Source organism: Cladophialophora carrionii (genome assembly GCF_000365165.1).
Source record: "Cladophialophora carrionii CBS 160.54 unplaced genomic scaffold supercont1.1, whole genome shotgun sequence".
In the NCBI taxonomy this organism is placed as follows: Eukaryota; Fungi; Ascomycota; class Eurotiomycetes; order Chaetothyriales; family Herpotrichiellaceae; genus Cladophialophora; species Cladophialophora carrionii.
The window spans coordinates 2679179-2706277 of record NW_008481816.1 but is presented as its reverse complement, the minus strand read 5'-3'; the positions used below and the strand labels follow the sequence as shown (position 1 = coordinate 2706277).

The 27099-nt window shown below is 55.1% G+C and overlaps 10 protein-coding genes across 10 annotated transcripts; 5 read left to right on the top strand and 5 right to left on the bottom strand.

Annotated features, from left to right (window-relative positions):
* Positions 1–246: 246 nt before the first annotated feature.
* On the bottom strand, positions 247–1488 carry G647_00953 (uncharacterized protein; the record flags this gene model as incomplete). The annotated part of the gene is made up of 1 exon (XM_008724356.1): positions 247–1488. One exon carries the CDS (start codon positions 1486–1488, stop codon positions 247–249), a length of 1242 nt encoding a protein of 413 aa, XP_008722578.1.
* Positions 1489–2093: 605 nt separating this feature from the next.
* Positions 2094–5021, bottom strand: G647_00952 (uncharacterized protein; the record flags this gene model as incomplete). Its single annotated transcript, XM_008724355.1, has 1 exon — positions 2094–5021. One exon carries the CDS (start codon positions 5019–5021, stop codon positions 2094–2096), a length of 2928 nt encoding a protein of 975 aa, XP_008722577.1.
* Positions 5022–5731: 710 nt separating this feature from the next.
* Positions 5732–11605, bottom strand: G647_00951 (uncharacterized protein; the record flags this gene model as incomplete). The annotated part of the gene is made up of 2 exons (XM_008724354.1): positions 5732–7969; positions 8018–11605. 2 exons carry the CDS (start codon positions 11603–11605, stop codon positions 5732–5734), a joined length of 5826 nt encoding a protein of 1941 aa, XP_008722576.1.
* Positions 11606–12460: 855 nt separating this feature from the next.
* On the top strand, positions 12461–13753 carry G647_00950 (deoxyhypusine synthase; the record flags this gene model as incomplete). Its single annotated transcript, XM_008724353.1, has 4 exons — positions 12461–12670; positions 12721–13475; positions 13557–13584; positions 13637–13753. The coding sequence occupies 4 exons, from the start codon at positions 12461–12463 to the stop codon at positions 13751–13753; spliced, it is 1110 nt and encodes a 369-aa protein (XP_008722575.1).
* Positions 13754–15064: 1311 nt separating this feature from the next.
* On the top strand, positions 15065–16520 carry G647_00949 (3-isopropylmalate dehydrogenase; the record flags this gene model as incomplete). Its single annotated transcript, XM_008724352.1, has 2 exons — positions 15065–15363; positions 15470–16520. 2 exons carry the CDS (start codon positions 15065–15067, stop codon positions 16518–16520), a joined length of 1350 nt encoding a protein of 449 aa, XP_008722574.1.
* A 460-nt stretch (positions 16521–16980) lies between these two features.
* G647_00948 (calcineurin subunit B) lies at positions 16981–17851 on the bottom strand (the record flags this gene model as incomplete). The annotated part of the gene is made up of 5 exons (XM_008724351.1): positions 16981–16991; positions 17048–17382; positions 17437–17510; positions 17573–17625; positions 17719–17851. The coding sequence occupies 5 exons, from the start codon at positions 17849–17851 to the stop codon at positions 16981–16983; spliced, it is 606 nt and encodes a 201-aa protein (XP_008722573.1).
* Positions 17852–18722: 871 nt separating this feature from the next.
* G647_00947 (uncharacterized protein) lies at positions 18723–20570 on the top strand (the record flags this gene model as incomplete). Its single annotated transcript, XM_008724350.1, has 3 exons — positions 18723–18869; positions 18977–19771; positions 19824–20570. The coding sequence occupies 3 exons, from the start codon at positions 18723–18725 to the stop codon at positions 20568–20570; spliced, it is 1689 nt and encodes a 562-aa protein (XP_008722572.1).
* A 282-nt stretch (positions 20571–20852) lies between these two features.
* Positions 20853–22426, bottom strand: G647_00946 (uncharacterized protein; the record flags this gene model as incomplete). The annotated part of the gene is made up of 3 exons (XM_008724349.1): positions 20853–21581; positions 21641–22224; positions 22276–22426. 3 exons carry the CDS (start codon positions 22424–22426, stop codon positions 20853–20855), a joined length of 1464 nt encoding a protein of 487 aa, XP_008722571.1.
* A 1175-nt stretch (positions 22427–23601) lies between these two features.
* G647_00945 (uncharacterized protein) lies at positions 23602–24664 on the top strand (the record flags this gene model as incomplete). The annotated part of the gene is made up of 2 exons (XM_008724348.1): positions 23602–24038; positions 24103–24664. The coding sequence occupies 2 exons, from the start codon at positions 23602–23604 to the stop codon at positions 24662–24664; spliced, it is 999 nt and encodes a 332-aa protein (XP_008722570.1).
* Positions 24665–25579: 915 nt separating this feature from the next.
* Positions 25580–26701, top strand: G647_00944 (uncharacterized protein; the record flags this gene model as incomplete). The annotated part of the gene is made up of 1 exon (XM_008724347.1): positions 25580–26701. One exon carries the CDS (start codon positions 25580–25582, stop codon positions 26699–26701), a length of 1122 nt encoding a protein of 373 aa, XP_008722569.1.
* Positions 26702–27099: the final 398 nt, after the last annotated feature.

Below are 27099 nucleotides of genomic sequence, written 5' to 3'. Positions count from 1 at the left end.
TGGGGTTCTGCAGTTCGCGCAGTCTGTCTAGAGGCACTGACTGAGTTGGCCACGGGCAGCTCAACGCGCTTAAGCGCCTTCCACACGCCGTTGTAGCGCCGTGGTGAATGTCAGCTTCGATATGTCATACCGTCTCGTCCTCGGGCTGCATGGGTCTTGTCATCTTCTACTTTCAATGTCGTTATGATTGTCTCCTATGCAATCAGTTAATCCATCTTCCACCTCCTCTACCGCTTGTTCTCCTTCTTAGTCGTCCTCCTCCTCCTCCTCGTCACCCTCCTCCTCCTCGTCGCCCTCCTCCTCCTCGTCGCCCTCCTCCTCCTCTTCGCCCTCCTCCTCCTCCTCCTCCCCTCCCTCCTCCGAATCATTGTCGGTGATTCCCCCCTCCAGTCCATCATTAGACCATCCACCATCCTCATTACTGCCGTCACCGTCCCTGGCGAACGGATCGAACTCGCTCGCTTCCATATCCTTCTCTCCCCACCCCTCCCACTTTTCGATCAACATGCCCGGAAAGTCCACTGCAACCCCAACACCCCTCACGCTGAGGATAACCTCGCTTGCTTTGAGATATGCCGCGCGAAATCTTTGCCACAGTTCAATGTCCGGCCAGGGGTGCGGAAAGTGGGGATCGTTGCCCGTGACAGCAACAAGGTACTGGTTGACCACCGCTGATGCGGCATCTTTAGCGCTGAGGTCAACTTCTCTGCATTTGTCGTAGTCCAACATCCACATCTGGATCTCCCGGCGTGCGAAGTCGTCCACAGTCGAAGTAGGAGGCGGTCGGGCTTGGTGGTTCGGGTATCTAGTGCGGAAGGTGGTGCCTGTTGAGCTGCCAATAACAAACTCGGTATCTGCAGCATCAATCTGCGCTTGCCAGTGTAGAAGTGCGAGCCCGATGGCCATCTCTTCAGCATACGCGGTGATGTCGAGGCCGACCAGCTTGGCCTGGTCGAGGTAGAGTGGGAAGTTTCGGAGTGTGGCGGTGACGTCGTAGGCTTGGGTCGAAGGGTTGTTACTGCCCAAGTAGACACGGATCAGGCAGTCTCTGTTGGCTTTATTGCTAAGCACATTATGCCGAGTCTGCGTGTCGTTATGATAGAACAGGCGAACGAGAGACATTCGCGTTGGCCGGGGCGCTGGTAAGATCCGATCGACGTGAAAGGCGGCGGCTCTGCTTCGATCGCCCTGAGGGAATCGTTTCAAGACTACATCCCAATATTCTGCAGAGTCAGGGCTGTTGAAGAATAGTGCCCCTGGCACGCGAGGTACTCGCCGCCCGGGGAAGTTCATTGAGAGAATGCCGGCCCAGGTGAGGTAGGAATTGTAGGCGTGATTGGTCAAATTGAAGTCATTCCAGATAGCTTTAGTATTTGCGCCCTTCTTGATGGCGAAGGTAGTCCCGGGGACTTCGAAAACACTGCCGCAGCTACCGCGGTCCAATGTCGCGCAGTTGATGTTCGTCGCAAGGTAGAAATCGGGCTTCATTCATAGACTCTGCGGAGCTTGACGTTTCCGACTTCTCCCTTCCGACCGAGAGCGTTTGCTTGAGAAATTCTTTTGCCCGGTCCTGATTGAGGAGCTCGTCTAGAATTGAGGAGCACGCCATAGCCTCTTTGACAGTGGTTGCAGTGCTTTCACTAGACATCCTGAAGCTTGATTGAGTAGCGGGCGGGGGACCAATTTATACAGAAACGTGAGGAGACTCGGAAACAAGGTGTAGACAAAGACAAGAGTCGAAGGAAGACGACATAGATTAGTGTGAGTCATGGTTACTCACTGAACCGCCGACCCAGGGGAAGAACGATCCCGTACCAATTAATCTCGAATTCTAATTCCAAAAGTTAGTGATGGAAAGTGAAGGAGGGAGCTTTCGTGAGGACCTTCCTCTGCATTCATAGACTTTTCTCATTGCCCAATACCTCATTACATCCTGGGCATCATTCTTCGTGCTTGGGGAATAGTGCATAATCGTTATTCTATATGTTGTGTGAGGCTCCCACCCACCGTTCGTTTGTCGATGTTTGTCGTCGGCCGTCTCGGCGCCCTTGCTCACGCAAGTGTTTCCCCGACACTCGACCATCCGCGCCGTTCTACATGACAATACAGTCTCGATCCTCTCGCCTACCCCCTTGCCGTCCACTCGGCCCCGCGACTGCACTCTGCGGATGCAATCTCCCAGGGCTCTGATAAAACGCCTGCGTCTCATTATACGCGCTCGTTCGTCGTCTCGGATCCCTCCGTCCCGCATTGGGGCCCGGCGGGTGTGTCGGTGGCTCATAAGCACCGGGCACCGACGCAGAATGTGTCGACGCGTTGCTGATCGTGCCGGTCAGCTGAGTGTTTGAATTCATCGGCGAAGGTTCGGATGAGGGATGCAACGGACTGCCCAGAGGAGGAATATATGGTCGCCCTTTGGCGGCTTCTTCGTACGCTGGAGGTGCATCTTCGGCAAGAGCGTCGGCAGGACGGTTCACGCCCGGTCGTTCTTGGGCGTGAGAGGTGCGAGGAGGGATAGGTGGTCGGACTTCAGGAGGTTGTTGTGCCGGCTGCTGCTGAGTTGACCGTAGCGGGATAGGGATATTGCCGGCTTGTGGCCTTCTCTGTTGAGGAGTATTGGTGGTAGGGTTTCCACTAGTCCGTCTCCGATTGCGATCCGCCCGTTGTCGCTGTTCCTCTTCTTCCTGGAGCTGGAGGGCCATTGCGAAATCAGCATCGTGTTGTTCTTGCTGTTCTTGAGGCGAGAGTGGTGTTGCCGACGGAGGATTGTTGACGGTCAAGAGTTGCGATGTTCGCCGAGCTGTCGGGTGAGCGGAGGATTCATTGCCCGTATCATTGTGGCTGACCGGCATGAAGTCGCCAGAGAAGAATTCGTTGTGCTTGCCGGTGATGTCAACCAGGCTCTCCCAGATGATCTCGTCTCGGTCGGCATAACCGGCATCTGTGATCAGCGTGAACGATTGACCACTCTCGGGATGCTTGTATATCGTGCTGAAGTGGTCATTGCGGAACATGATGGCAAACGACCCAGATGGGATAGAATCTTGGACGGCTTCCAATCCTGTCGGAGTGAGTTGGGTGGGATACGCCTTGAAGAAGTTCTTGATCGAGTTGATGTCCTGCCACATATTCTCCTCGGCATCTGACAGACCCTGGTGTGCCAGCTTGTACTCTAATTCTTCTTCGCCGAACTGCAAGGCCTGTGCATCTTCGTACGTTTGGGCTGAACGTGCAAAGGCCCTTGCAGCGTCCGAGCCAGGCTCTGGAAGCCAGCCGTGAACTAGGGGCACTTGGAAGGCACCGTACAGCTTCATGTCAGGAGTTGCCTCGAACGTTCCAAGCCTCTGCGCCGCGCGTCTCTGGCGAGTGAGGTCCAGCATCGACTCGTCTGCGTCCATGAGATTGGGCGGCGGTGCTGAAGGGGGTACAAATCGAGGGTTTGCATTCATCCCGGTCCGTAGGCGCATCAGAAAGTGATTCAGTTCATCCACATCCGGCATTACCTCTCCTACAGCCTCCAAGCCCCTCGATAGCAGCTCATCCATCAGTGTTTCAATGATGAGGCCAAGAGAGACTTGCTCACGTGTGCGAAGCGCCTCGTCCAGGGCAGCTTGTGATTCATCCTTTGCTCCCAAAATCAGGGCATTCACCAGCGCCAGCAACGGACAGGGGCCGTTCTTGTTCTGCGTCAACATGGACGACCGTCTCAGCTTCCTCGAACTGTGGTCGAACCAGTTAAAATGCTTGATCTGGTATGTTTCATTTCGTTGTTCTACCATCCTTGCGACTTCTTCATCCGAAGGTATAGTAGTGCGGAGGATTGGTCGGGGAGGTTTTGGCGGCGGGGGTCCTTCGGGTGGATCGAAGGACTCCGTGTCAGCACGGTTTGCCGGTCTGGTAGGCAGCGGAGGCCTATCTGCCTCGTCTTCCAGCAACGACGGCTCCTCAACCGCCACTGTCCCTGTCTGCTGTGCCGCGTCCGGGAGAGTCTCCAATTCTTGGCCGAGGGAGACGACTCCGCTTTCCTGTCCACGGTCAAGCAGATCCTTGTTATAGTTGGACACTTGCTTTTGCGAAGATGCAAACGGAATCGGAGAAGGAGTGGGAGCCCCCAGATTAAGGTTGGATGCCCAAGGATTGTCACTCGAGCCATGATTAGGAGATACGGGGATCAGGGGGGGTTGTGTGCTGAAGGGCGATGGCGGTTCTGGCGGCACTGGAGGAGGAGGAGCTTGCGGCATGGGAGGTTGCATTGGGTATGGCTGCCTCCCCGGAGCGTTTGCCGACGAGTGAGGCGTTGACTGTGGCGTGTAAGATGCCAGCTCTGGCACGGCGTGTCTTGCAATGCTGAGGCCTTCAAAATGTTCAGCTGGTGGTACATTGTTCCCTCGATCCGGCTCTTTGCCTTTAGAATGTGGCAACATGTCCTGACCCCAATCAGGTCCCTGCAGCTGCTCGGAAGGCCGTCTGAAGGGGTTGTTAGATGCGAACCCCGAGGGGGACGGAGGGTCAGGTCTTGACTGCGCGGGTGTTAAGCCTGAACCCACGGGTTTCCTCTTGATGGCAGACGACTTGTCCTCGACCGACTCGACTTTAACCCATGGGTCCTCGCTCGGGTCAGCGTCTGGGAGAGCGATGTTCCCCTTTTTAGGACTCCTGCGGCCCTGCTCTTGCTCGTCATCCGAGTCCTCCCAGAAACCCTTGGATCGGTCGCTGTCGAGAGAAGATCGCGGTGTGTGCTCCTGCGAGTGGCCCGCTCGGAGAGCTTGGGGAATGTGGGCAAACGATTGACCGGCCGAAGCGACGGCGGGATGCTGAATCGGATGGGAGGGGCCTGCTCTCAGAATATCGGGCAGAGGTCGGTCAGACCTGAGGTCCTTCTGAGGGGTATCCGACCATGGATTCTCTGCATCTTGGTAGCTGGGACCGTCCGCCGAGTCGGTCGCCTGGTTGAACGCTGGAGAGAATGGATGCTGCGGCGGAGGGCTCGCGGGATATGGTAGAGATGTTTTACGAGTCATGGTTTGGACTGCTGATGGGCGCAATGGTGGTTGCCTTGGGTTCACATGGCAGAGCCAGGCGGCACAGGTCGAGCAAGAGTAGGAGTGAGAACAAGCGCAGCATCAGACAAGAGTGTCATTCGATACGGTACCAGGTGAGACAGATTCGACTGCCTGTTCAAGGTCGCGAGACGGTTCTGCGGTGGCTCAAGGAGCGGCAGACCGCGTAAGCTTCAATTGTGAACGACGTCGCTTCGGACTCGAGTCTTGGAGAAGCAGACGCGGTGGTGGAGGAGGCACCACGGCACCTAGGAGACCTAAGTACTGGGTAAGTATGGACGTTGGCTAGGTGCAGGGGGGCTGCAGGGGCACCTAAAATGGCACAATGGGCACCTAACGGGCGCAGTGGGTGGATGGGTCACGGTGACGTATTCAGGCCTGTGCCACAGCCTGTGGCGGTGCATCGGTCTGGATTCACTAGGCAGCACCATTACCGAGTATGTTCAGGCGGCTTGTCTCTCTACGCCACCTACGAGCCTGCGGGGGGTACTTATGGCTGATAGCAGCAAACTCTTCCATCACTGATACAATTTGCTCCGTTTAAAGCCGATACACCCTGGACCCAAGTACTCATACATCCAATCGTCCTGCCATGCACACGAGAAACCGTTGATACCCGCGCAACCGCCTAACCCTTGCCGACACCGCTGGTCCCCACAGACCTATTATCCCTATCCACGTCCATCGCGTCTCGCGTCCCCTTGACTTTGGTTCCGGAAATGTCCTGGGTGTCCACCTGGATGGAGCTGGGCGTGATGAGGGTGATGCAAACTCGGATGGAGTGACGGCCCCCCTGGTTGCTGTTGGTGTGGAAGCCCATGCTGGAGCGGGTGTTGCAGACCAGGTGTCCCTCCTGGACCGACTGGGCCATGACCAGCGTATTGCGAGTGGGAGTGAGAATGAGTGTGGCCGTGACTATGGGGATGGGGCGGTGTGAACGTTCGGGGAATCTCACGTTGAGTAAAAGACATGTGACTCTGGTTGGCTGTAGCACCCAACTGGTTGTGCCGAGAGACTTGCGACCCAAGTGGATCGATACCATAAATTTCGCGTCTCATGTGCTGTTGATGGTCTCGTTCCCGCTCTCGCTCCCGCTGCACCACTGCGTCCATTTCTCGCTGTCTCTGAAGGTGCCGCTCATGCTCGCGCTGCTGCTCTTGCTGCTTTTGTTGAGTCTGCTGCGCCATGTGTTGTTGAATGGTCAGTCGCGGTGGGAAGTCAAGTGAAGATTGAGGCCGATGGTGAAGGCCTGATACTGGAGTTGAGCCTGCCGATTGTGCATGACCCTGTGGAGCAGGCGGGTTACCTAGTGACGAAGACTGGCTTGTCTGTTGCGAGCTTGGATACCCCAGTGACGAAACCCGCGCGTGTTGGGACGAACTTGACGCTGACCGCAGAGGTGGTACAGGTTGCGTAGGCTGCTGAGGTGGCGGCGAAGGCACATGAGGCATCTGGTTCACTTGGCCCAGTAGACCGCGGCGATGATCCATCCCAAGTCGATCCAAGCTTCGAGGTGTATCAGCCCGCATACCATGGAGAGAAGGAGGTTGCGAGCCCGGAGGCACAACAGAATATGGAGAGGGCGCAGGCGAGTGCCGGTGATTCCGTTGTTCCGCAGGAGCTCCCTGGGTTCGTGGGTCGAAACGGTCCATCCACGTCTCATTGCTTGGTGCAGTAACGGGAGGAGTGGAAAATGCACTGGGAAACTCGGCGGATGTCTGCTGCACACCGCTGGCTGACAGTAGACTGCCGTGACCATACGGGCCTCGTATCGTCCTATTGAGCAATGGGTCGTCAGGATGGAGCTGACTTCTTGGCTGCTGTAATGGATTCTGGGCCGAAGAAAGGGGTGCGATTTGTGGCGAGAGGATCGACGTTCGCTTTGGCGTCTCCAGGGATGGTCGCTTTGGTGGTGGAGCGGGCGGATCGTCGTTGAGAAGACCGAACACATTGGACCGCTTGACAGGAGGCTTTGGAGGGTCTTGTGGAGGAGGTGCAACGCTCGTTTTGGGAATTTCGTTCCTCGGGGGCTGAGAGGATGGCATTGGTGTTGTTGATGGCGCTGGAGAACCGGTCATGGCGCTTCCAAACATTGGGCGTTGACCTTCGAGACGACGTAGTGAGGACAGCTCTTGAGCTGGCTCCAGGGGAGAATGATTTGGGTTCGCCAAGCTGTTATTTCGACTATGACCAGGGTGTAACACACCCGGCTGCGGATATTTGTCAGCTTGCGAGTGAAGTGCTTGGATAAGAGGTGCTGGCGGCGGCTGAGTTCGTTGTGCGGTCTGTATCATAGGCTCGCGTGGACCCAGCAGGCTTTGAGCTAAAGGAGGTATCAACGGTTGTTGATTCATGTCACTGCGAGGTAATTCCGGCGGTCTTTGCGGCAGAATCTGAGGCGAGCTCTCCTGTAAATGTGGTCGGAAATTTGGACGTGTATTCTGCAAACCAATATCGTCCTGGAAGAAGCCAGCTTTAGGGCCATGCGGCTTCTGCCCAAACACAGGGATCCGGTCGTTTGATGACCGGGGAAGCTCTTCTGTCTTTGTGGACAGAGGACCGGGTAGAGGCGTCTCGCGAGGCGTTTCTCGGATAACTGACCGAGGCTTTGATACAATGTCACCCGTGGGGTTCCTTTCGAGAATGCTCTGCGGAAATTCGTCTACGATGTTCGATTTCATTACCGGAAGCACCGGATCGCCATCGACGTTCATCAGATCTGGCTGCATGGGAGGACGGGACGCTGGCGTTAACGACGGCGTTGTATCATAACGGCGCTTGGCAGGAGCAATGGGACTTGGCGGCTGCGGTATGACTTCCCCAGCCATACGTCTCTGGTCCCCTACCTGGGCGATTTTCTCGAACTCGTCTTTACCGTCATTGATTTGCCGTGAGTAGTAATTCTTAATCTATGCGCTGTTAGGCCAAGAAAACCACTCGCATTTGGGGACACTCACCATGGTCACGCTCTTCGTCTTCATAAAATCTGCAATTGCCGCGAAATCACGGCCGAAGTACGCCAGAAGCTCTGGGAATTTGTGCTGCTCGGGCACAGACCAATAGCTGGTCACTGCCGATGTAGTAGCGGTTTGGGCTAACGCGGGTACCAAAGGCATTTCGGATACGGGATACTGTGGTAGAGCGGCCTCAACGATACGCTGTGGCTGGGGGGCCGGAGGTCCATCGGCTCTCATGGGCACACCGTCACCAGCGCGAAGCACTGTTCGTCCTCGTTCTGCCTTGGTAGCTGTTGCAACTTTACCAGGCGAAGCCTCGGCCGTCCCTAGAACAGTGGTCTGCTGTTGCTCCGCCTGTATTTGTGCTTTCGTCTTGCGAGCCTTGGCGCCGGTGCCAGTCTTCCGGCCCCTACTTGTCTTGCTTGCAGTAGCATCCGGGTTAGACAAGGCCGCTGTGAGCTTCTTTGACTGAGGTACAGGAGTCGACGGGTCAGCTTCACTGGGAGCATCTCCAAATGTTGGTGCTGCTGCTCGCCTGGGCCGACCACTGTCCGTGACCGCAAGGGGTGTGCCGTCCGTGTCATCGCCACGCTGCAGCTCTGACAACAAGGCGGTCGATCGAGGTTTCGTTGCAGCTTTCCCTCGGCCACGCCGCTTGGGCTGTGATCGTTTGAAGATCTCCTTGTATCGAGTTTGATCCTTTGTCAAGTAGTAGTGGGTGATGCAATCCTGATACGTCCTTCCCGGAATGGACTCCGCAATCTTACTCCACTTCTTGGGATTCTGACAGTACGCTGTGATGAACAGTTCTTGTTCCTCCGCCGTAAAATCATCCACCGGCGGCCAGTAAGCATACTTATGCTTGACCAATCCGTGTGGAATCAGATTGTTAGTGTCCTCGAACTGGGAGAGTTCAATTTCTGTCGCGGTTAGCATCGGAGGTATTGCCGCCTCTGTATCGTAGTTCGGCAAGGAGGTGGCAGCAGCCTCTCTTTCTCTCCGCTCTTCCTCTTCCTTCGCCGACTGCTTGGACAGTAAAAGTGCGACTTCCAGGTCGGCCTCAGTTGTGTTCCGGGCACCCCTGGTCCGCTCGTGTGTCAGTGACGGTGTAACGGACGGTGCGGCCGATGGTGCAGGAGAGGCCGGTGCAGGACTCGCTTGCTGCTCGCGTCTTTCTTGTTCGATTTGGTTGATTTCTTGCTTCCACAAAGAGTATTTGAGCTTGAACTCCGCATGCTTCTCTTCAAGATCAGCCCGCAAATCCCATGCTTCACGCTCAAACTCCTGTTGCAGGAGGATTGCAACTGCTTCATGTTCGACTTCGTTGTCGGATTCCTCAAACACGACCCTCTCCGGGGGTCCAGATTTGAGATACGGTAAACTTTCGATTGGAGGAGTCGGTATCGGGTTGATCGGCGTCTCCTTGAGAGGCCGTCTCCAAACATCTGGCAGCTGTTGTTCCGGCTCCGGCGTTGTGGCTCTGAGCACCTCACCTGGCGACGGTAGTTCCGTTTGGACCGCGATGGCGGTAGCTATCTCCTCTTTCCCGACCTCGTTTTCCAGCTTGACAGGTCTGGGTGCGGTCTCTCGCAAGATCATCTCAAGGAACTGCAGTTTAACCAATAACGCCACGATGGTGGGGTCTTCTAGCAACGGTGGCGGTTTCCTAGCCTCGAGCAGTTTCATCTCCCGCTTATGTGTTGCCTCGGATTCAGCGAAGTATTCCTCGTCAAACGAGTCATCCTCTGCCTCGTCTTCGTCAGCACTCGATGCAGACGCTGACATATCCACGTCCCTAGAAGCCTGGATGTCCTCCACGGGCTTCCTAGGCGGCAAGAGTGTCATTTTCGCTTCCTGAAGTCTGGGACTGGTCGCTATGAGCGCCTTAGGCCCGGAGGGTGCGCTGAGAACAGGACTACCGAAAGCATGTAGTGTGCGAGGTTTCTGTGACTGGGTAGGGAATGCATTTTGCTGTCTGGGACCGGTCGGTATGAAGCCTGGTCGGTCGTTGGGGGAGATCCAGGCCTTCGGGGCTGTGTTCAACGGAGGTCTGGGCGCTTCGCGGTCAAGACGGGGCCCAGTGGGAATGACTGGCGCGCGGCTGTCTACTCCAAACGGCTTCGAAGTAATTTCCCGTGGCGCGGAAGGAGGTGGAGCTGATCCTATGGGTTCAATCGAGGACAACCTCTGTTTATACGGCGGTGCGTTGCCTAGACGGGGTCCGGAAGGGATATTGGGAGGCAGAGACCGTTCAACAGCTTGGGGAGCAGATGGTTTTGGTTCGGGAAACGGCTCTTCTTTTTTTGGATTGATATCTGATGATTGAAGACTCGTAGTCGGAGCGAGACTCGGGCGAGTCGGCCGTGACGCGGGTTCAGAGCGGCCCCAGCTGTCCTGGTGCAGAGATGGCTTCCCAGCTTGACCGAGATTTGTCGCATTGACCGCTCTTCCAGCTTTGGGCCCACTAGGCGGCATGAAAGTGGTCGACGACGGCGTCGCAAGCTCAGGCTTGGGAGGCTGTTGCTTGATAGGTGCAGACTTTTCAGCGGCAGGTGTTGTGACAGGCGGCAAAGAAGGCGGAGGTCCATAGTCAAGACCAACAGCGGCAGGAGGCTGTTGCAAAGACTGAGGTGGATCGCGGCGAGAAGTGTCCAATCTTGAAGCCCCAAAATAGTCGGACGCTTCAACATCGCGTCGACCGTCTCGCACGGCGCCGGTTTGGGTGGGAACCACTGACGGCCGTCTCCCAGCGTCAAGGTCGAGCTTTCCAGGTCGGTCAGTGGCGCCAGCAGCAGGAGCGACGGCAGAGCTGCCCGCGCTCAGTGGCGCGACTCTGGCAGGAGATGGCTCTCTTTGCCAGAGGTCATGCTCGCGTGGATCCCGACCCCTAACTTCGCGCTCTCTACTACGGTCATAATCACGGCGGTCATACCCACCAGAGCGATCCGCATCACCCGGTAAAGGACGTCCCCGGTCGAAATCACGGTCGCGCCAGCTCTCCCGTGAACGACTTCGAGGGTGGAAGAGATCCCGCTCGCGCTCTCCCGCATAGGAACTTCTCCCTCGACCTCTGTCCCAATCGCCTCTTCCCCTGCCTCGACTAAGTCCTCCCCGGCCAGCCGGGGCATAGTAGGACGACGCAGCGTCGGGAACACGAGAGAAAGTGGAAGGCAGTGATTCCCGCGAGTCCCGCCGTGAACGAATAGGAGAAGCTGAGCGTTCTCTGCCAACATAAGGTCGATTGTCTCGGGCCGGTGCTACAGGTCGATCAGCGGGAGGAAATTCGCGGTCGCGCCGAGGCCATTCAGCGCGGTCATCGTCCCGTCCCCGGTAGGATTGCGGTGCAAGCCGAATATCTCGTTCACGGTCCCAATCTCGATCCCGGCTATCGTTGGGTCGAGGGGCAAACGCACCGCCACGACCACGTGGGGCGGAGCTGAAGGGGAAATTACCGCCACCTCGAAAATCGGCTTTGGGTCCCCTAGGAGGATCCCTCTGAGATGAGGCAGCAAAGTTGGTTGAGGATGGACGTCGGTCGTATCGTGGTGGTGAGCGTTCTCTTGCCGGCGGCGGGTACCTGGAAGACATGAGAGTCAGGTGATGAAGGACATCACGTGGTGTGGAATTAGTGGGCTCCGGTCAGTCAGGGCGTCCGCCCCGAGCACAAGACCCAGGCTGTGCACGGGGAGCTGAAAATTGGCCGGGTTGTTGCCGCTTTGCGCCTGGGTTTCAATTGAGCGCTGCGCGAGATTATTGCTGGCGGGAATAAATTGGGTTCGATGGTCGGCAGTGCGCGATCTTCAACGCGCGAACGCGTAGTCAAGTGCGCGGTAAACGAGGTCGATGAGAAGAGGAGCAAGGAGGAAGAAAAGAGACGTGGATGGGTCAGACACAAAGAGAACAGCCCAGGCGCTTGTCGCTCCTGCAGCTTCAATCTTAGCCGCAGATCCGGCCCCGTGCGTTGGGTGGCAGATGGCACCGTCACCACCGTGGCAGAGGGATGTCATTGCGTCAGCCGTAGGGAAGATCGCTATTGGACAGCTAGCCGCACGTCATTACAAATGATATCACCAGAGTCGCGGAGGAATGCCCAGCCACCGGGCCAAGGCTCAGATGTAATGACGCACTGTTTCAGCACGGACAGTCCCACCACCACACGACCACTGCCTAGCGAGCAGCCGTCGGCTCTGCTGGGGGCTGCTCTAGGCGCCGTGGCTACCCACGCTATTTCCGAACTTGTCTATTCCAAGGGGCACCTGATAGGCCACCACCACACTACATTAGGCGAATAATCACCCGCATGATTACGGAGTACAGGGTACGAGGTACCTAACCCAGGACGCGTACCAGCCCCAGTCTAACGGTACCTAAACGGCTCTGCAGAATTTTAACGACGTCCTGTGCACAATCCCCATCAGCGCTGCTATATTCCACAAATCCGAAATGGGTTCTGCGCCGCCTACCAAGGCCACTGATGCTGTCCTCGTCGCTTCCGAGCCCGTGCCGGATGGTGTACTGCAGGTTAAGGGTATCGATTGGGCTGCTCTGCCCGATCAGCACCGTGCTATCATCTCGAATTTCGTTGACCAGCTCACCGGCCAAGGCTTTCAGTCCAGCTCAATCGGCGACGCCATTCGTATCATCAATGACATGGTCGGTGACTCCTACATGCGCCTACACAGAGCAGTCCTGACTGCTTTCAGAGATCATGGAGAGACCCCGAATCCGGTGACAGAACAACAATTTTCCTGGGGTATACCTCCAACATGATATCGTCGGGCTTGCGCGAAACATTCCGCTATCTAGTCCAGCACCGCCACGTGTCTGCCATTGTAACTACCGCAGGCGGTGTTGAAGAAGACTTCATCAAATGTCTCGCGCCCACTTATGTGGGCTCGTTTTCTGCATCCGGGGCTGCATTGCGTGCGAAGGGGCTGAACCGTATCGGCAATTTGGTGGTGCCTAACAACAATTACTGCTCATTCGAGGATTGGGTGGTCCCAGTTCTGGACAAGATGCTGACAGAACAAGAAGAGGAGTTCGCGAAGTCCGGCGAACGGTTCATGTGGACGCCCAGCAAGATCATCCATCGACTGGGCAAAGAGATCAACGACGAATCATCCGTGTACTACTGGGCATACAAGAATGATATTCCAGTGTTCTGTCCGGCCCTGACAGATGGCAGTCTGGGCGACATGATCTACTTCCATTCGTTCAAGGCCTCGCCGTTGCAGCTTGGTATCGACATTGCCCAAGACATTCGGAAGATCAATACCATCGCGGTGCGCGCGAAGCGAGCCGGGATGATCATTTTGGGTGGCGGCGTGGTCAAGCATCACATTGCCAATGCTTGTTTGATGCGTAATGGTGCCGAAAGTGCAGTGTACATCAACACGGCGCAAGAATTCGACGGGAGTGATGCTGGTGCCAGGCCAGACGAGGCAGTAAGTTGGGGCAAGTATGTTACCCCGAAGTTTCTCGATTCCTGCGTTGGCGTAATCTTTGCCGAAAGAGTTGCTGAGCGCTGACGACACCCTAGGATCAAGGCCAATGGCGACAGTGTCAAGGTACGGAGAGCACTCGCGTGTTGGGTACATAACACTGACCTAGGATTTATAGGTGTACGTCGAAGCTACAGTTGCCTTCCCTCTCATCGTAGCTGGAACATTTGCAAAGCCAAACAGAAGTCGTGAAGAAGATTTGGTCGCAGATCCCGCTACGGCTGCAACTATTTGAAAGACAGCTCCTGGTGTCACCATCAAACTCGGCTACTCATACTCTGTCCCTTTGAAAAGGTGGCTGTCTGCTGCAGGCGTCCTGCTCCTGGTCCTGTCTGCGCTACTATTCTGGGCATGACCATCTAGACTCCGGTTCACTTCCGGATGGCCCAGCCAACCCTCTCCATGAGATCAGCCATGCAGCTTCGTCAGCTAGTCTGCATAGCCGCCCGCGACGCCGCCGTCCTTGAGATGTTGCCTGAGCTTCTACTGGCAGCCTTATCCTCGAGCGACATATGGCCCGATGCCCGCCAGGACTCAGAAGGCTTCCACTGCCAAGAATGATTTTGCGATTGCCTTTACGCTATCACTGTCCCACTGTGTCGCAGTCATCAAAAACACCACAAGAGACCCCAGCCGAGTCAGAAGAACAGCTATCAGCTACAACCCAGTGATGGACCCCACTCCTCTACACCTTCCGGAAATAGTCTGGCCCAGTTCTTCGAACCCGCCAGAAAGGGCGCTGTATGCGCTGTGGATGCGCTTTTGTCTACTCAAGCAAAGCAGAGGGCTAAGACGGGCGAGCCTACGGGAAAAGGCAGAACGAGATTCCAGCGTCTGTGTCGGCATTTGAAAAGTCTTCACGTGATACCTCCGGCATCGGATCGGAGAAAGCCCGATCCCCGCCCCCTCACGCAACATAACCGGCCTCCAAAAGCGAAGACAGCCTTCCGTACTCCGTACGGAGTATGCTCCTGTACGAGTATCTGGGGGTAAAAGGCCATGGTAGGCCATTTACAAATTCCAGTATCCTCCTCCTCTTTCCTTTCCTATTAATTCCTGCACCCTTGCACTACAGCCGCCTTCAATCAATCGAGTCTCAATACTCATAGCTGCAAGATCACCAGTTGGCGTTTCGACTGACGTAGTGTGACGTGCGTCGCGGGGGGGGCCAGCATTAGATTCAGTCACCCGAGCCCGTCAGCATTGCCTGCGCTTTCTGCTTCAGCAGGGTTGAACTGTTACATGAGAGGCTCCAAGTTGACTTGGTGACGAAGGGAAAGCCTCTACTGGTTCTATAAGCAAGATCTGAAGAAATAGACCTGCAAAGGAGGCTCTTCACTCTGGTGCACGAGCTCACGCAATATCAGGTCCAGCGTTGAACGAAGGGACCTCAACGATCTGAAAATCCAGCAAGAGTAAACAAGTCGCAAGCATACCTCTCACCACAAAGACAAACCTCATCCCTTGTCGGAAAATCACCGCCAGCTCGACGCCTGTTCACCATCGCTCAAACACTATTGACAATCACCTCAGCATTCGAATCACAATGGCCGCCCCAGTCCTCGAACACCTTTCTAGCACTTCTTCTACAGCCACACCCCAAACCTTCCGCATTCTCGTCATATCTGGCGACCATGTTGGCCCCGAAGTCATGGACGAAGCCCTCCGTGTTCTCGACACTGTCGAGATCGCATCCCAGGGACGGATCAAGTTTGAGCTTAACCACCAAATAGCTGGTGGGTGCAGTATCGACAAGCACGGCACGCCGATCACGGACGAAGTATTGAGAATTGCCAAGGAGGAAAGTGACGCGGTGTTGTTTGGCAGTGTCGGGGGGCCGAAATGGTAAGTTTGCATTTCTCCTAGGCTTCAAACTTGGGCTTCGTATTGCACCACAGTGTCCTGCCTAAAACGCTTGTCTGGCTCCCGCTAAGGGTGTTATACTACAAAGGGGAACAACCTACCCGAATCCAGAATCTGGTCTCCTCCGCCTTCGCCAACACCTCGATGCATTTGCCAACATTCGCCCTTGTGCATTCTACTCCAGAAGCCTCGTCCACTTGTCACCGCTCAAACCCTCCCTCGCTGCGGGGACCAACTTTATTGTTCTCCGCGAAAATACCGGCGGCGCATATTTCGGGCCCAAGGTCGAGGAAGCGGACTTCGCCAGTGACTCGTGGGCGTACAGGAGAGATGAAATCGAGCGGTGCGCGCGAGTGGCTGCTGCGTTGGCGACCACGATGGGCAAGGACGGGAAAGGAAACGGCGGTCCGGCCACGGTGTGGTCGAGCGACAAGGCCAACGTTCTCGCCTCGGGACGACTTTGGAGGAAGGTGACTAGCGAGGTCTTCGAGAAGGAGTTTCCGCACATTGAATTGAAGCATCAATTGGCAGACAGCCTTTCGATGATCATGGTCAAAGACCCCAAGGTGTTCAACGGTGTCATTCACACAGACAACACCTTTGGCGATATGCTGTCTGATCAAGCCGGTGGCGTGGTCGGCACTTTGGGCGTTTTGCCAAGCGCAAGTCTCTCCGGCATTCCAGATGGGAAGACTCGATGTAACGGCATTTACGAGCCGGTCCACGGCTCCGCCCCGGATATTGCAGGGAGAGGCATCGTCAACCCTGTGGCCCAGATCCTCTCCGCAGCAATGATGCTGCGGTATTCTCTCAACCTGACAGCCGAAGCAGCGGCAATCGAGGCCGCGGTGGAAAAGGTCCTAGACGCCAAGGATATCGGCGGTCTTGAGATCCGAACCGGCGATCTGGGGGGCACAGCAACGACCAAGGAAGTCGGCGACGCGGTATGCCGCGTTCTCGAGCAGCTTCTCACGGGTGATTCGGCTGGTGCGCCAGCTGCGGCAAGTGGGAACGCAGTGCCTGGTGCACCACCCGAAGCCCCGTCCAGCATAACACACGGGGACGAGAATAAGAAGTGGGAGGCCAAGCTGGTGCAGGAGAATGTGACTACGGGGCCCAAGGTCGCGCTGGCTACATAGAGAAGGCACGGCTTCCTTGCATCAATTGCACTGAAAAAAGCTCTTCAGACCCTCTCTCCCTTCGTGCGAAGCAGTCAATGAGAGCACATCTCTGGACGGGCAGCAGAAGGATCCTTGCCACATACATACTCCACGGGTTGCCCGCCAAGAAGAGCCAAATAGTTCTGCGATTCTGTGGCTGTGAACCCTCCACGATGCTATGCTTGCCCGTTGTGCGATCGTGTTTTCTCAGTCCTCACGTCAGACGACATTGTCCGCCCTGCCAAGAGTTACAGTGCTGGGATCGAGGAAGCCGCGGAAAGACTCAGGGCAGAACAGAAAGCAGAAGGCCACACGCTGCACAGCAGGGCCGTTCATGACCACCTCAAGCATTCTTTTGTCTCATATCATTCGTCGTGTTCGTCCCGATACGCAGGCTGCCGCAAACCGCGCCTCCCACATCGGCATCGGCATGCTAACCCTAGAACTGGTCTGTGACTCCGTCAGCTTGTTCAACCCCCGACTCAACCCATATCTCCAGCACTTACCTAGCGTCATACTCATACTGACGTCCGTGCTCTCCACCATCTGCGTGAACTCGGCGAAGCTGATCTTGCCATCGCCATCCTTATCCGCCTCCATGATGGTCTTGTCCACAATCTGCTGTAGTTGTTGATCCTTCAGGTTCGAGCCGACCATCATCTTGAGCACAATGAACAACTCTCCGTTCGAGATATAGCCATCCCGGTCAATGTCATAGACCTTGAATGCAAATTTCAGCTTCTCTTCCTTGTTGCCCTTGGAGGAGAAGGCCGAGAGCCCAAGCACGAATTCTTGGAAGTCGACGTCGCCGCCACCGTCTTCGTCGAAGATGGCGATCATTCTGAATGCGTTAGAAGCGGACACAAGTAGGTAGGTTACAGTGCGCGCCGCGTACCTCGTTGCTAGGGGATTGGACGACACTTGAGGTAACGAAAGGAACTCTTCCCGTTCGATTGTACCGCTGTTGTCCTAAGTGTTCCCAATATTATGTCAACGGCCTTCCATTTGCGCCGTTCGTTGAGCAGACGTACCTTGTCCAGCTTCATGAACCGTTTCCTTAATCTGTCCACCTCGTCGCGATCAACTGTTTGGCAATTCCATCAGCACGTGCTCAACCACGGCCTTGAAGTGCCAGACGTCCAACGGGCTCTGTCTCGCCGGATGGGCCCCCACGTACAATTTGAGAAGGAAACAATGTTATCGAGGATCTGGGAGCCAGTGACTTGCTGCCGTCTCCGAGCATCATAGAGAGCCGCATTGTTGGGTTCGGCGACGGTGGAGGATTGCGCGCCAAATGCTGGTGTCGCCATGTTGGCGGGGGGAGGGCAAGTGAACAAGAGATCAATCAGTGTGGTCACTTTCGTGCAGGAGCTTAGGGGGTGGTTGATGAGATCGGGGGTGACTAGTAAGGTGTGAGAGTACAGGCGAAAGAGCTAGGAATCCTGTGCGGAGGTACAGTAGAAATACAGTAGAACTGGATTGAAAGCTGAAAGAAGTGCACAAGGGGAGTTTCAGGAACTGCGATCTTTCAAGACGAGACACCTGGTTGGTCAACCGGTGACCGGATGTGGAATCAGGCTCAGCTCGAAAGGCAGAAGCACGAGGATGCAGTCGCACATGCTGACTTGACTTGACTTGACCTGACTTGATATACTTTGACCGTGTGCTCCGCTGAATCCGGCACGTCACTCAGACCGTCAACTGCAAACCTAACGTCCCTAATGGGCCACCCGCGCCAATTGCTGTAGGCACCATGGCCCTTGATGGCACGCCTAGAGGCTGCCACCTCTAGGTGCTGTGGCCGCGTCACATAGGTTGCCAATCCAGTGAATGACCCCCGCTTGCGAAGTCACGGCTCACCCCCAATTCACTGCGATCCCGCCTTCTTCCGCCCAAATCCATTCGCAGTCCCTTCTGACTTCGCAACCACACACAGCTTCATCATACAAAGCCACCTTCACAAAGGCACCGCGGAGGCAATTCATCAATTTTTAATTTCAGGGTCGCTCAACTACTTGCAACAAGCTCTCCTGTCTTTTTAGAAAAATTTTCAAGCAAAATTGCCGAAGCTGCACCTCGATCTGTCGCCGCGCTTGCCCCTTGATTTTGGGGTGAGGGCAGAGTGTGCAGCGACACTTCACCTCAGCTTCGCCCTCTCCCATGGGGTTTCACTAGAAAAAAATGCTACGCGGCCGCGCCACCAGACCCAAAAAACTCAACTCCAAACAAAATGTCCAGATTTTTCGTGAGGATCAGGTCGAATCCCTTCCCGATTACGATACACAACGTTCTGCGATAGAAACCGGCGTCGAAAAGGCCGAAGAATCAGTGAGTCTCTCTTCACCTCATGCTGCCTAACTTTTTTGTCGCGGTGTCCTCTTCTTCTGGCTTAGTCATCAAATCTCTTGGCAAAACAAACACTCACCGTTTTGCAGGAATACCATCTTCAACAGGCCATCAAAGCGTCCGAGGTCGCCAAAGCAGATGCAAAGATCAAAGATGCATACATTCCCACGCCACCTACCATCGCGAGCGATGTCAAATACGACGTCCTCTACCCGAAAGGGTTTCAGCAGCCAGCCACATACATCCGCTCATCGGCCACAGTCGAAGACTGTGCGGGAGTGGCGTATTGCATGGACGAAGAGGACGAGCTTGCTTTGAAATTGATCAATGGCAAGTTGCCTGCTGGTCAGGAAACATGCAGTGAGGACCAGTTCGAAGTGGTCATGAACTTTTTCGAAGAGACCGCTCAGACGAAACAACCGTTTGCTGCCGTCGATAGTCCTCCTGTCTTACCATTAGAAGAACTCCAGGATCAGATTGATGACACTGTGCCCCCATTCGTGAGCAACCTTTCCAGATTTATTTACGAACACTGGCGGACGCGGCGAACAGCCACCGGTAATCGTTCCTTGGCTCCTCGCTTGAAGTTCGAGACTGGTCAGGAGACGGACGACAGCGATCCATATGTTTGCTTCCGACGACGTGAATTGCGACAAATCCGAAAGACCAGGAATCGTGATGCTCAGAGTGCCGAGAAGCTGCGCAAGCTCCGCATGGAGCTAGAGACCGCGAGAGGCATGCTGCTGATGGTCAAGAGAAGAGAACAGCTTCGTAAAGAAACTCTCGAGATTGATCGACTTGTTTTCGAACAACGACTGGCACTCCGAGACACTAAGAGAAAGTTGGGCGTCAAGGGAGATGAGGATCTCCTCATCAATCAAAAGGTATGGCAAAATGCTGCTCAGCCAACGGAACAATTACTCACCTCATTCTCAGAAGCAGAAGATCCCTCAAGGCATGACACCCAACCAGGCCGCCATCGCTCAGCAACTCAGAATGCCCATGGCACCTGGGCCCGGTCCCGAACTCCGTACTCTCGAGGATGTTGCAGCCGTCAGAGAACGTGAGATTCAACGAGAGATCCAGACAAACATCGAGAAACACATTCGGTGGAACGAAGGGTTCGTCGACAAGACAATGGCACCCCTTACCCCCGAGCTCGAGGACGATTATCCTTCGCCTGGGGAACATTTCCGTGAGGCAATGGCCGCGACTGAATATCTGCCTACACCCCCAGCTAGTATCTCGGATGAAGAGTCGCAGGAGTTGCCGAATGGAACCGATGTGGTCATGAAGGATGTATCTCGACCTTCGACGCCTTTCCGGTATGCCAGTCCAACAGACGAAGAGACAGTCAGTCATATGCCATCCTTTAGGCGGCGAATAGGTCGTGGTGGACGAATATTGATCGATCGGAGACTGCCTCGTGCCGGTCGAGATACATTGAGAGGAGACGATCGATGGAGATATGACTCGCCTGATGAAGACGATTTCTCTGATGAAGAGCGAACTTTCCCCGACCTGACCTTTGCTCGCATGTCACAGCGAGCCTACCTCATCGGCAGTAGTCGGCCATCAGAAAACACACAGTTGATGGCAGCCAGAAAATCGCAGTCCGAGATTGCCGGTCCCAGTCATTCTTCACCTGTGGGGCATACTCAGGCGACCCCTGCTGCTTCTTGACCGTGTTGTTCTTGTTGTTGGATAACACTTTTTTCTTTCCGTCTCAGCGAGAGCACAATTCACAAGACTCTCTCAAAAGAGCCCGAGCACGCTCGGCCTCTGTCAGTGTTGCAAGACGCGGACGCCACATTCATGGATTGTACGATGACATTGATCGATGGGGTCCGATTGAGAGCCAGCCGTGGACGACACGACAGAGCTGTGCTGTGAGTGATGGTGACCGACTTGTACATAGTTAGTGAGGCCAGCGCCTCCCAATGGAAAAGAATAGCCCGGGAATGATCATGGGCCTCTTTCCTTCCGTGCAGTTTTCTTCGGTCTCGAACTGGGACCGTTGTCGGATGTTCGTTTGGTCGAGCCCGAAGTCATCTCCTCTGTTTGGCCTGCGATATGATCTTGGCAAAGGCCAAGAAGCTGGTGCAGGATCTCCTTCTCTCCGATCCTCACCTTCAAGGCCATTACGTATCGAGGCTCACTGCAACCGGAGTCGACCAGGAACTGCTTCGATTCAGCCGTGCCCAGTGCATCCAGAGCAGACCTGTCAGCGTCGAGGGAGGTCGCATACTCCGAGAGTCTTTTCGTCAGCGCGGCTTGTAGCAGCGCCGCCTCTTTGATTGTGACAGACTCCTTGGGCTTTTTGATGGTTTCTGTGCACAACGCTCGCAGGAGCATGTGTATTTGGCCGGGTATGGCATCCTCTAGCTTTCTCGCATCCACTGAAGGCCGTGGGATCGCATAGCCATCATCGATAACGCCCAGCTCCTCGAGTTGCTCTTCACGCTTCAGCCAGGCTGCGTCTTTGGTGCCATGCTTTTTGCCGGCAACTTCGAGAAGTAGATCATGGGAGATTTCCACGACGTCATACTGAGCATAGTTATCTGTAATGTAGCCGTACATACGCAGGAGGTCCGATCGAGGCAGGGGACCATAGTCGTTGAATATCTGCTCGCCCGCTTCGATCGGCTTGGTGGACTTCATAATCAGGTAGTCAGATTCTTGGAAGAGACGAGCCTGCAGAAAATCAGATGTCAGCTTCCAGAGAGCCATCAACTTTGACACATGAGACGCACATTATTTCGATCAGCATCTGCGTTGAGCATGTCAGCGAAAGGCACCATGCCCTTAGACGGCTCGTCTTCGTCGTCTTCCTCAAATTCCTCATCGGACTCTTTATCCTCGCCGTCCTTGTCGTCGTCCTTGTCGATATCGAAGGCATAGGCCATAATCAAGCTTCCAGCCATATGAGCGAGCTTGATCAACTCTGTCGTCCTTTCAGACTCGTTTTGACCAGCCACAACAAACAAGTCCGAGTGAGAGAGCATGACCGGGATTATTGTGTCTTTCCAATTTTCTTCGGCTTGGTCTCGTCCGATCTTGCTAATTACGGCGCTCGCTTGCAGTGTCTCAACTTCTGCTTTGTTCCAGAACATCAGACTGTCGAAGGTGGTGGGGAGGACTCGGAAGTAAGGGTACCATGGCGATTTGTCTTTCTGGAGATATTCGTAAATGATGGTGACTATCAATGGCGGCCATGCTCCTGTATTATTGAGGGGCTCGATCACTGTGGAGGGAATGCTGGAGGTGGTGGTTGCAAGCACAAGAGATCTAGGAATAGCGAACAGTTCTTCGTCTTCTTCGATGTCCCCAGCGGCGACTGAAGAGAATGATCAGCAGAAGGCTTGCGGTCAAGACGCAGAAGGCATACCAGCTCCTCTTCCCGCATTGCCACTTCTGAGATCCTTCAGTTGCACCTTTGAACTTAGCCGAGTCCCATCTGCCGACTTAAACCATTCGACGAAGTCAGCGGTCGCCTGGGCGAACTCGGGCAGATCAGCAGGCTGTACTGGCTCTGCCATGGTCAGAGAGCATCAGCGACGGAAAGAAAACTCTGCTAGAAATTGACCGGACAAAAAATGAGTGAGTATGGAGTGGTAATGCTGGCTGGGGAGAAAGCATAGTGGGATGAGGGAAAGGCTGATCGCAGGGCCAAGGCCGGAAGAAGTTGTGCCCAACTCCGATTGGCTGATCCGTTCACCACGACTGTTGCGTCCTCGTACCTCGTACCACGTGCAATTGTTTAGGTACCTAGGTACCTGTCCGAGGAGCACCACACGCATTACCGTATACTGACTATACATTGTAGACAACAGTGGCAAGAGTACCAATGTGGTACCTGCCAGAAGACATCAAAGGTCAGCCGACGTTCAAACTTGTTGCGCTTGTTGGATACCCGCCGACGCGACCAAGTCTGGTGGTATTTCTTTCCATGATCATTTAGTCAGGCTTTCTCTGCCACCACTATATTGGTATCTGATGCTGTAGTCCTTCTCTTTCCTCTCTCCGCAGTATATGCTACCGGCTCCTTGCTTTCCTTCTGTCGACGTCCCACAGTTCTAGCTCAGAGAAGCGGCCGGCCAATTGCAAGACCCGGAGCCGCGACCGACCTCCTGAACTGCCAAGCAAAATATCCCCTTTCCACCTGAGACTTCAAGTGTTCCATCAATCATCTGCCACCCCGTTCACCCTGTACAAGGCGGCTTCCGACACATCAAATCCGGGGTAGATACCTGTCGTGCCGAAAATCTTTACCAGCCAAAAGAGCTTCCAAGCTTTCCAAGAACTCTTGACTGTTTGGGATATGCCGCTCACCACCAGTGAACGGTTCTGATCGGTCGTGGTCTAGAGTTAGATCTCCTTTTTGGTATTTGCCGGCTTGCTGAGTCTGAAGCTGAACATGTTGCGGATCTTTGCAGGCCCTGCGGTCTGCACGTTGCAGGGCGCCTCCCTTCGTATCCCAAGGCTGTTGAGTTTTTTTGAGGTTTGTTCAAAAGGAGTCCATGGTAGCGGGAAAGGCTGAACGTCCCACTCCTCCTTCTACCATCCTCTTCTCTCGATTCTCTTTTGCCCTTAACCTCATACCTCTCATCAAGGTCTACAACATAAGCCCCACGGAGTGCTCGTTTATAAATCCACTTGTTCAAGAACTCATCAGCAACCGTCATTGCACCAAGCGTTCACTGTCAGCTCCAAAATGGCGACTCGAGGCTACGAGATTACAGGTCCACTCCAACGCTCCAGGTCCAACTATTACAAACCCCCGACCCAAACTTCCTACGAAAGCGACTTGTACATGGACGAGAAGATGGGTTATCAGACTCAAACCACCACCATCCCCCCATTGAATACCAGAAGGGATCCTTTGGCAACGACAAATGCACCACCCCCCGTTCCTCCGCCACCGAAATTCGAAGACGCGACCATGGTTTCAATCCCCGCAGACATGTTCGACCGCATGTTCCTGCGGGCCCAGGATCAGGCGAAGCCGGATGTCGGAAACAGTGGAAGTCATCATAGACAGTTTGCGAACCCCACGCCCCTGAGTGTCGTGGGTTTCCTCCTCGCGCTGAGTCCGTTGAGCTGCGACTTGATGGGCTGGCGAGGTGCTGGTGGAAATGGAGCCGCATCGATGTAGGTTGCTTCCTCCACTTCCTACCTCTCTGGTCCTTTCGACTGACGATTTGATCTTTCACAGTGGGGCGTACTTCTTCATCGGTGGTCTCTTGATGCTTCTTGGTGGTTTCCTCGAATATGTCGCTGGCCCCGCCAACACTTTCCCCTTCGTGGTCTTCGCTTCCTTCGGCGGCTTCTGGCTGTCATATGGCGCCACTTTACTCCCTTTCTTTAACGCCTTTGGGGCGTATTCGCCTTCCACCGACGAAGAGGATATCACTCTGGGCTTGGCAACCAAGGGCTTCAATGCCTCTTTCGGCTTCTTCATGCTTTTCATGGCGCTGCTGTGTCTTGTGTATTTGATATGTGCTCTACGCACGAACATTGTATTTTGCGTCATCTTCGGCGGCTTATTTGTTGGTTTCGTCTTCCTCACGGCAACATTTTGGTTCGTGGCGGAGGGAAATGCTACTGCGAGTAGGATGTTGTACCTGGGTGGCGCGAGTTTCTTCCTTAGCTGTATGGCTGGCTGGTACTTGTTGTTCGCGCTGTTGTTCATCGCAGTGGACTTCCCGCTTCGGTTGCCGCTGGTGGACCTTAGTGTATGGGTCAAAGGCTACGAGGAAAAGAAGAAGGCCTTCTGATGGGTCATGGTGTCTGAGCTGTGACTGGCAGCATTACGACGGTGTAACACACAAGGAGGAGGGACCGTCCTTGGACGATGCATGAAGCGACGAATATACCAGCGAGAAACATTCCACCACGCTCTTAGTCCCTTTTATAGGGGGGGGGGGTCTAAAAAGCAAGATGTACTGTACCACTACAATACTGTGATCAATCCGGAGGACGTACACAGCGGGATTTGATAGAGCAAAGTGTATGCCATGTGCGTGGTTTCAAGATGAAAATGTAGATGTCTCAAGCAGGATTGTGGGAACACGACGCTTCTACCTCACAAGTGCTCGCTCATAGCAACCTCGTTGATTTCTTTTTCACAATCTGAATTACTGGCCTGCATTGATTGTCCTGGCACGGCGTTCGGCTTCTACCGGTAGACAAAATGCTCAGCCGTAATTGACTTTATTCACAATCTCACTTGCAAGGCTCTGGAGGCGACTTTTCTTTCACACCGTCCAGACAATCGTAATTAATTTATCCGATTCTGCGATTCAGAAACAAGAGTTGGTGCCTGTCCGGGACCTGTCCACTCCGCCCACATCAACGTCTGCTTCACCAACAGTACTTTAGAAGACCGGTGTATGTACGGAGTACTGCCTCTCAATTTCTCATCCGCTTTGAGACCGTCACCCCTGCCCACGCTGTGACGGCGCCATCACCCAACCACTGCAATCATTAAGAGATCTTGGTCCAGACAAAGTGACCACAGGTGCGGTGAGGAGCGCGCTGCTGGTGGGTGAGAACATCGGAAGAAGGCCATTGTCCCTGGGCCATTCCGCCTCTACTGTTGGAGTGGCCCATTTGTGAGATATACTTGGTGAAACACCACACCACAGGACCAAGCATTCAATATCATTCTCCTCGATTGCCACCCACCCCCCATGCCCATAGCCCTCGGTCTCGAAGGCTCCGCCAACAAACTCGGCGTCGGGCTCATCTACCACTCGGGCGTGCCCAACACCGCGACCTACACCTCCTACGCGTCGAAACAAGCTCAATCGAAATCACAGCCTGAAGTGCGCATCCTCTCCAACATCCGACACACGTACCATGCACCTCCAGGCGCGGGCTTCTTGCCCAAAGACACGGCCCTCCACCACCGCAGCCACGTGACGACGCTCGTTGTCCAAGCCCTGCAGGAAGCCAACATCAGCCCCGCCGACCTGGACTGCATCTGCTACACGCGCGGGCCGGGGATGGGCGCGCCGCTGCAGAGCGTGGCGCTCGCGGCCCGCACGCTCTCGCTGCTGTGGGACAAGCCGCTCGTCGGCGTGAACCACTGCATCGGCCACATCGAGATGGGCCGGAGCATCACGGGCGCGACCAACCCGGTCGTGCTGTACGTCTCGGGCGGCAACACGCAGGTGATCGCGTACTCGATGCAGCGGTACCGCATCTTCGGCGAGACGCTGGACATCGCCGTGGGCAACACGCTCGACCGGTTCGCCCGCACGCTGGCCATCCCCAACGATCCCGCGCCCGGCTACAACATTGAGCAGATGGCCAAGGCCGCGCTCGCGCCGCCCATCCTGGTCGACCTGCCCTACGCGGTCAAGGGCATGGACTGTTCCTTCAGTGGCATTCTCGCGCGCGTCGACGAGTTGGCCATCTCGTGTCTGCGCGGCAAGCTCGTCGACCCGGCCTCGGGCCGGAAAGTCACGCCGGAGGATCTGTGCTTCAGCCTGCAGGAGACCGTCTTTGCCATGTTGGTCGAGATCACCGAGCGGGCCATGGCGCACGTCGGCTCCAGCCAGGTCCTCATCGTCGGCGGTGTCGGGTGCAACGAGCGGCTGCAGGAGATGATGGGCCAGATGGCGCGGTCGAGGGGCGGCGACGTCTACGCGACCGACGAGCGGTTCTGTATCGACAACGGCATCATGATCGCTCATGCGGGACTGTTGGAATTCCTGGGCGGGGATAGGGAGGGCATCAGACTCGAAGACAGCACTTGTACGCAGAGGTTCAGGACGGATGATGTATTTGTTCGATGGAGGGACGACTGAGTCGACTTGGGTCGGGCTCGGAACTGTTGTTGACATGCTATATGAAATGATTCGGCAGATGGAATCAAATTGAGCGATTGATGACCAAACAAAAAGAGATTCTATCATTGACTATGTCAAGAAGAGTAGAGTGGCTTTGTCCCCCGTGCCCGTTCTATCAAATCCCATGGAGCTCCCGAGTTCTAGTCGTAGACGGTCATGCCGAAGTTGACATATGCAAGATTCGTTTCGCTGCCACCGTGCCCGTGACACGAACAAGTCAATGTGACTCGATGCGTTTATGGCAACACTAGACAACTTCAACGCAGCGCAGTACAGCACATCCTACTCGTGATGGAGTCGAGAGTATCCGACCAAGTCATGAACGGCGACACATTTCCACCAGGCTGGCGTGAAGA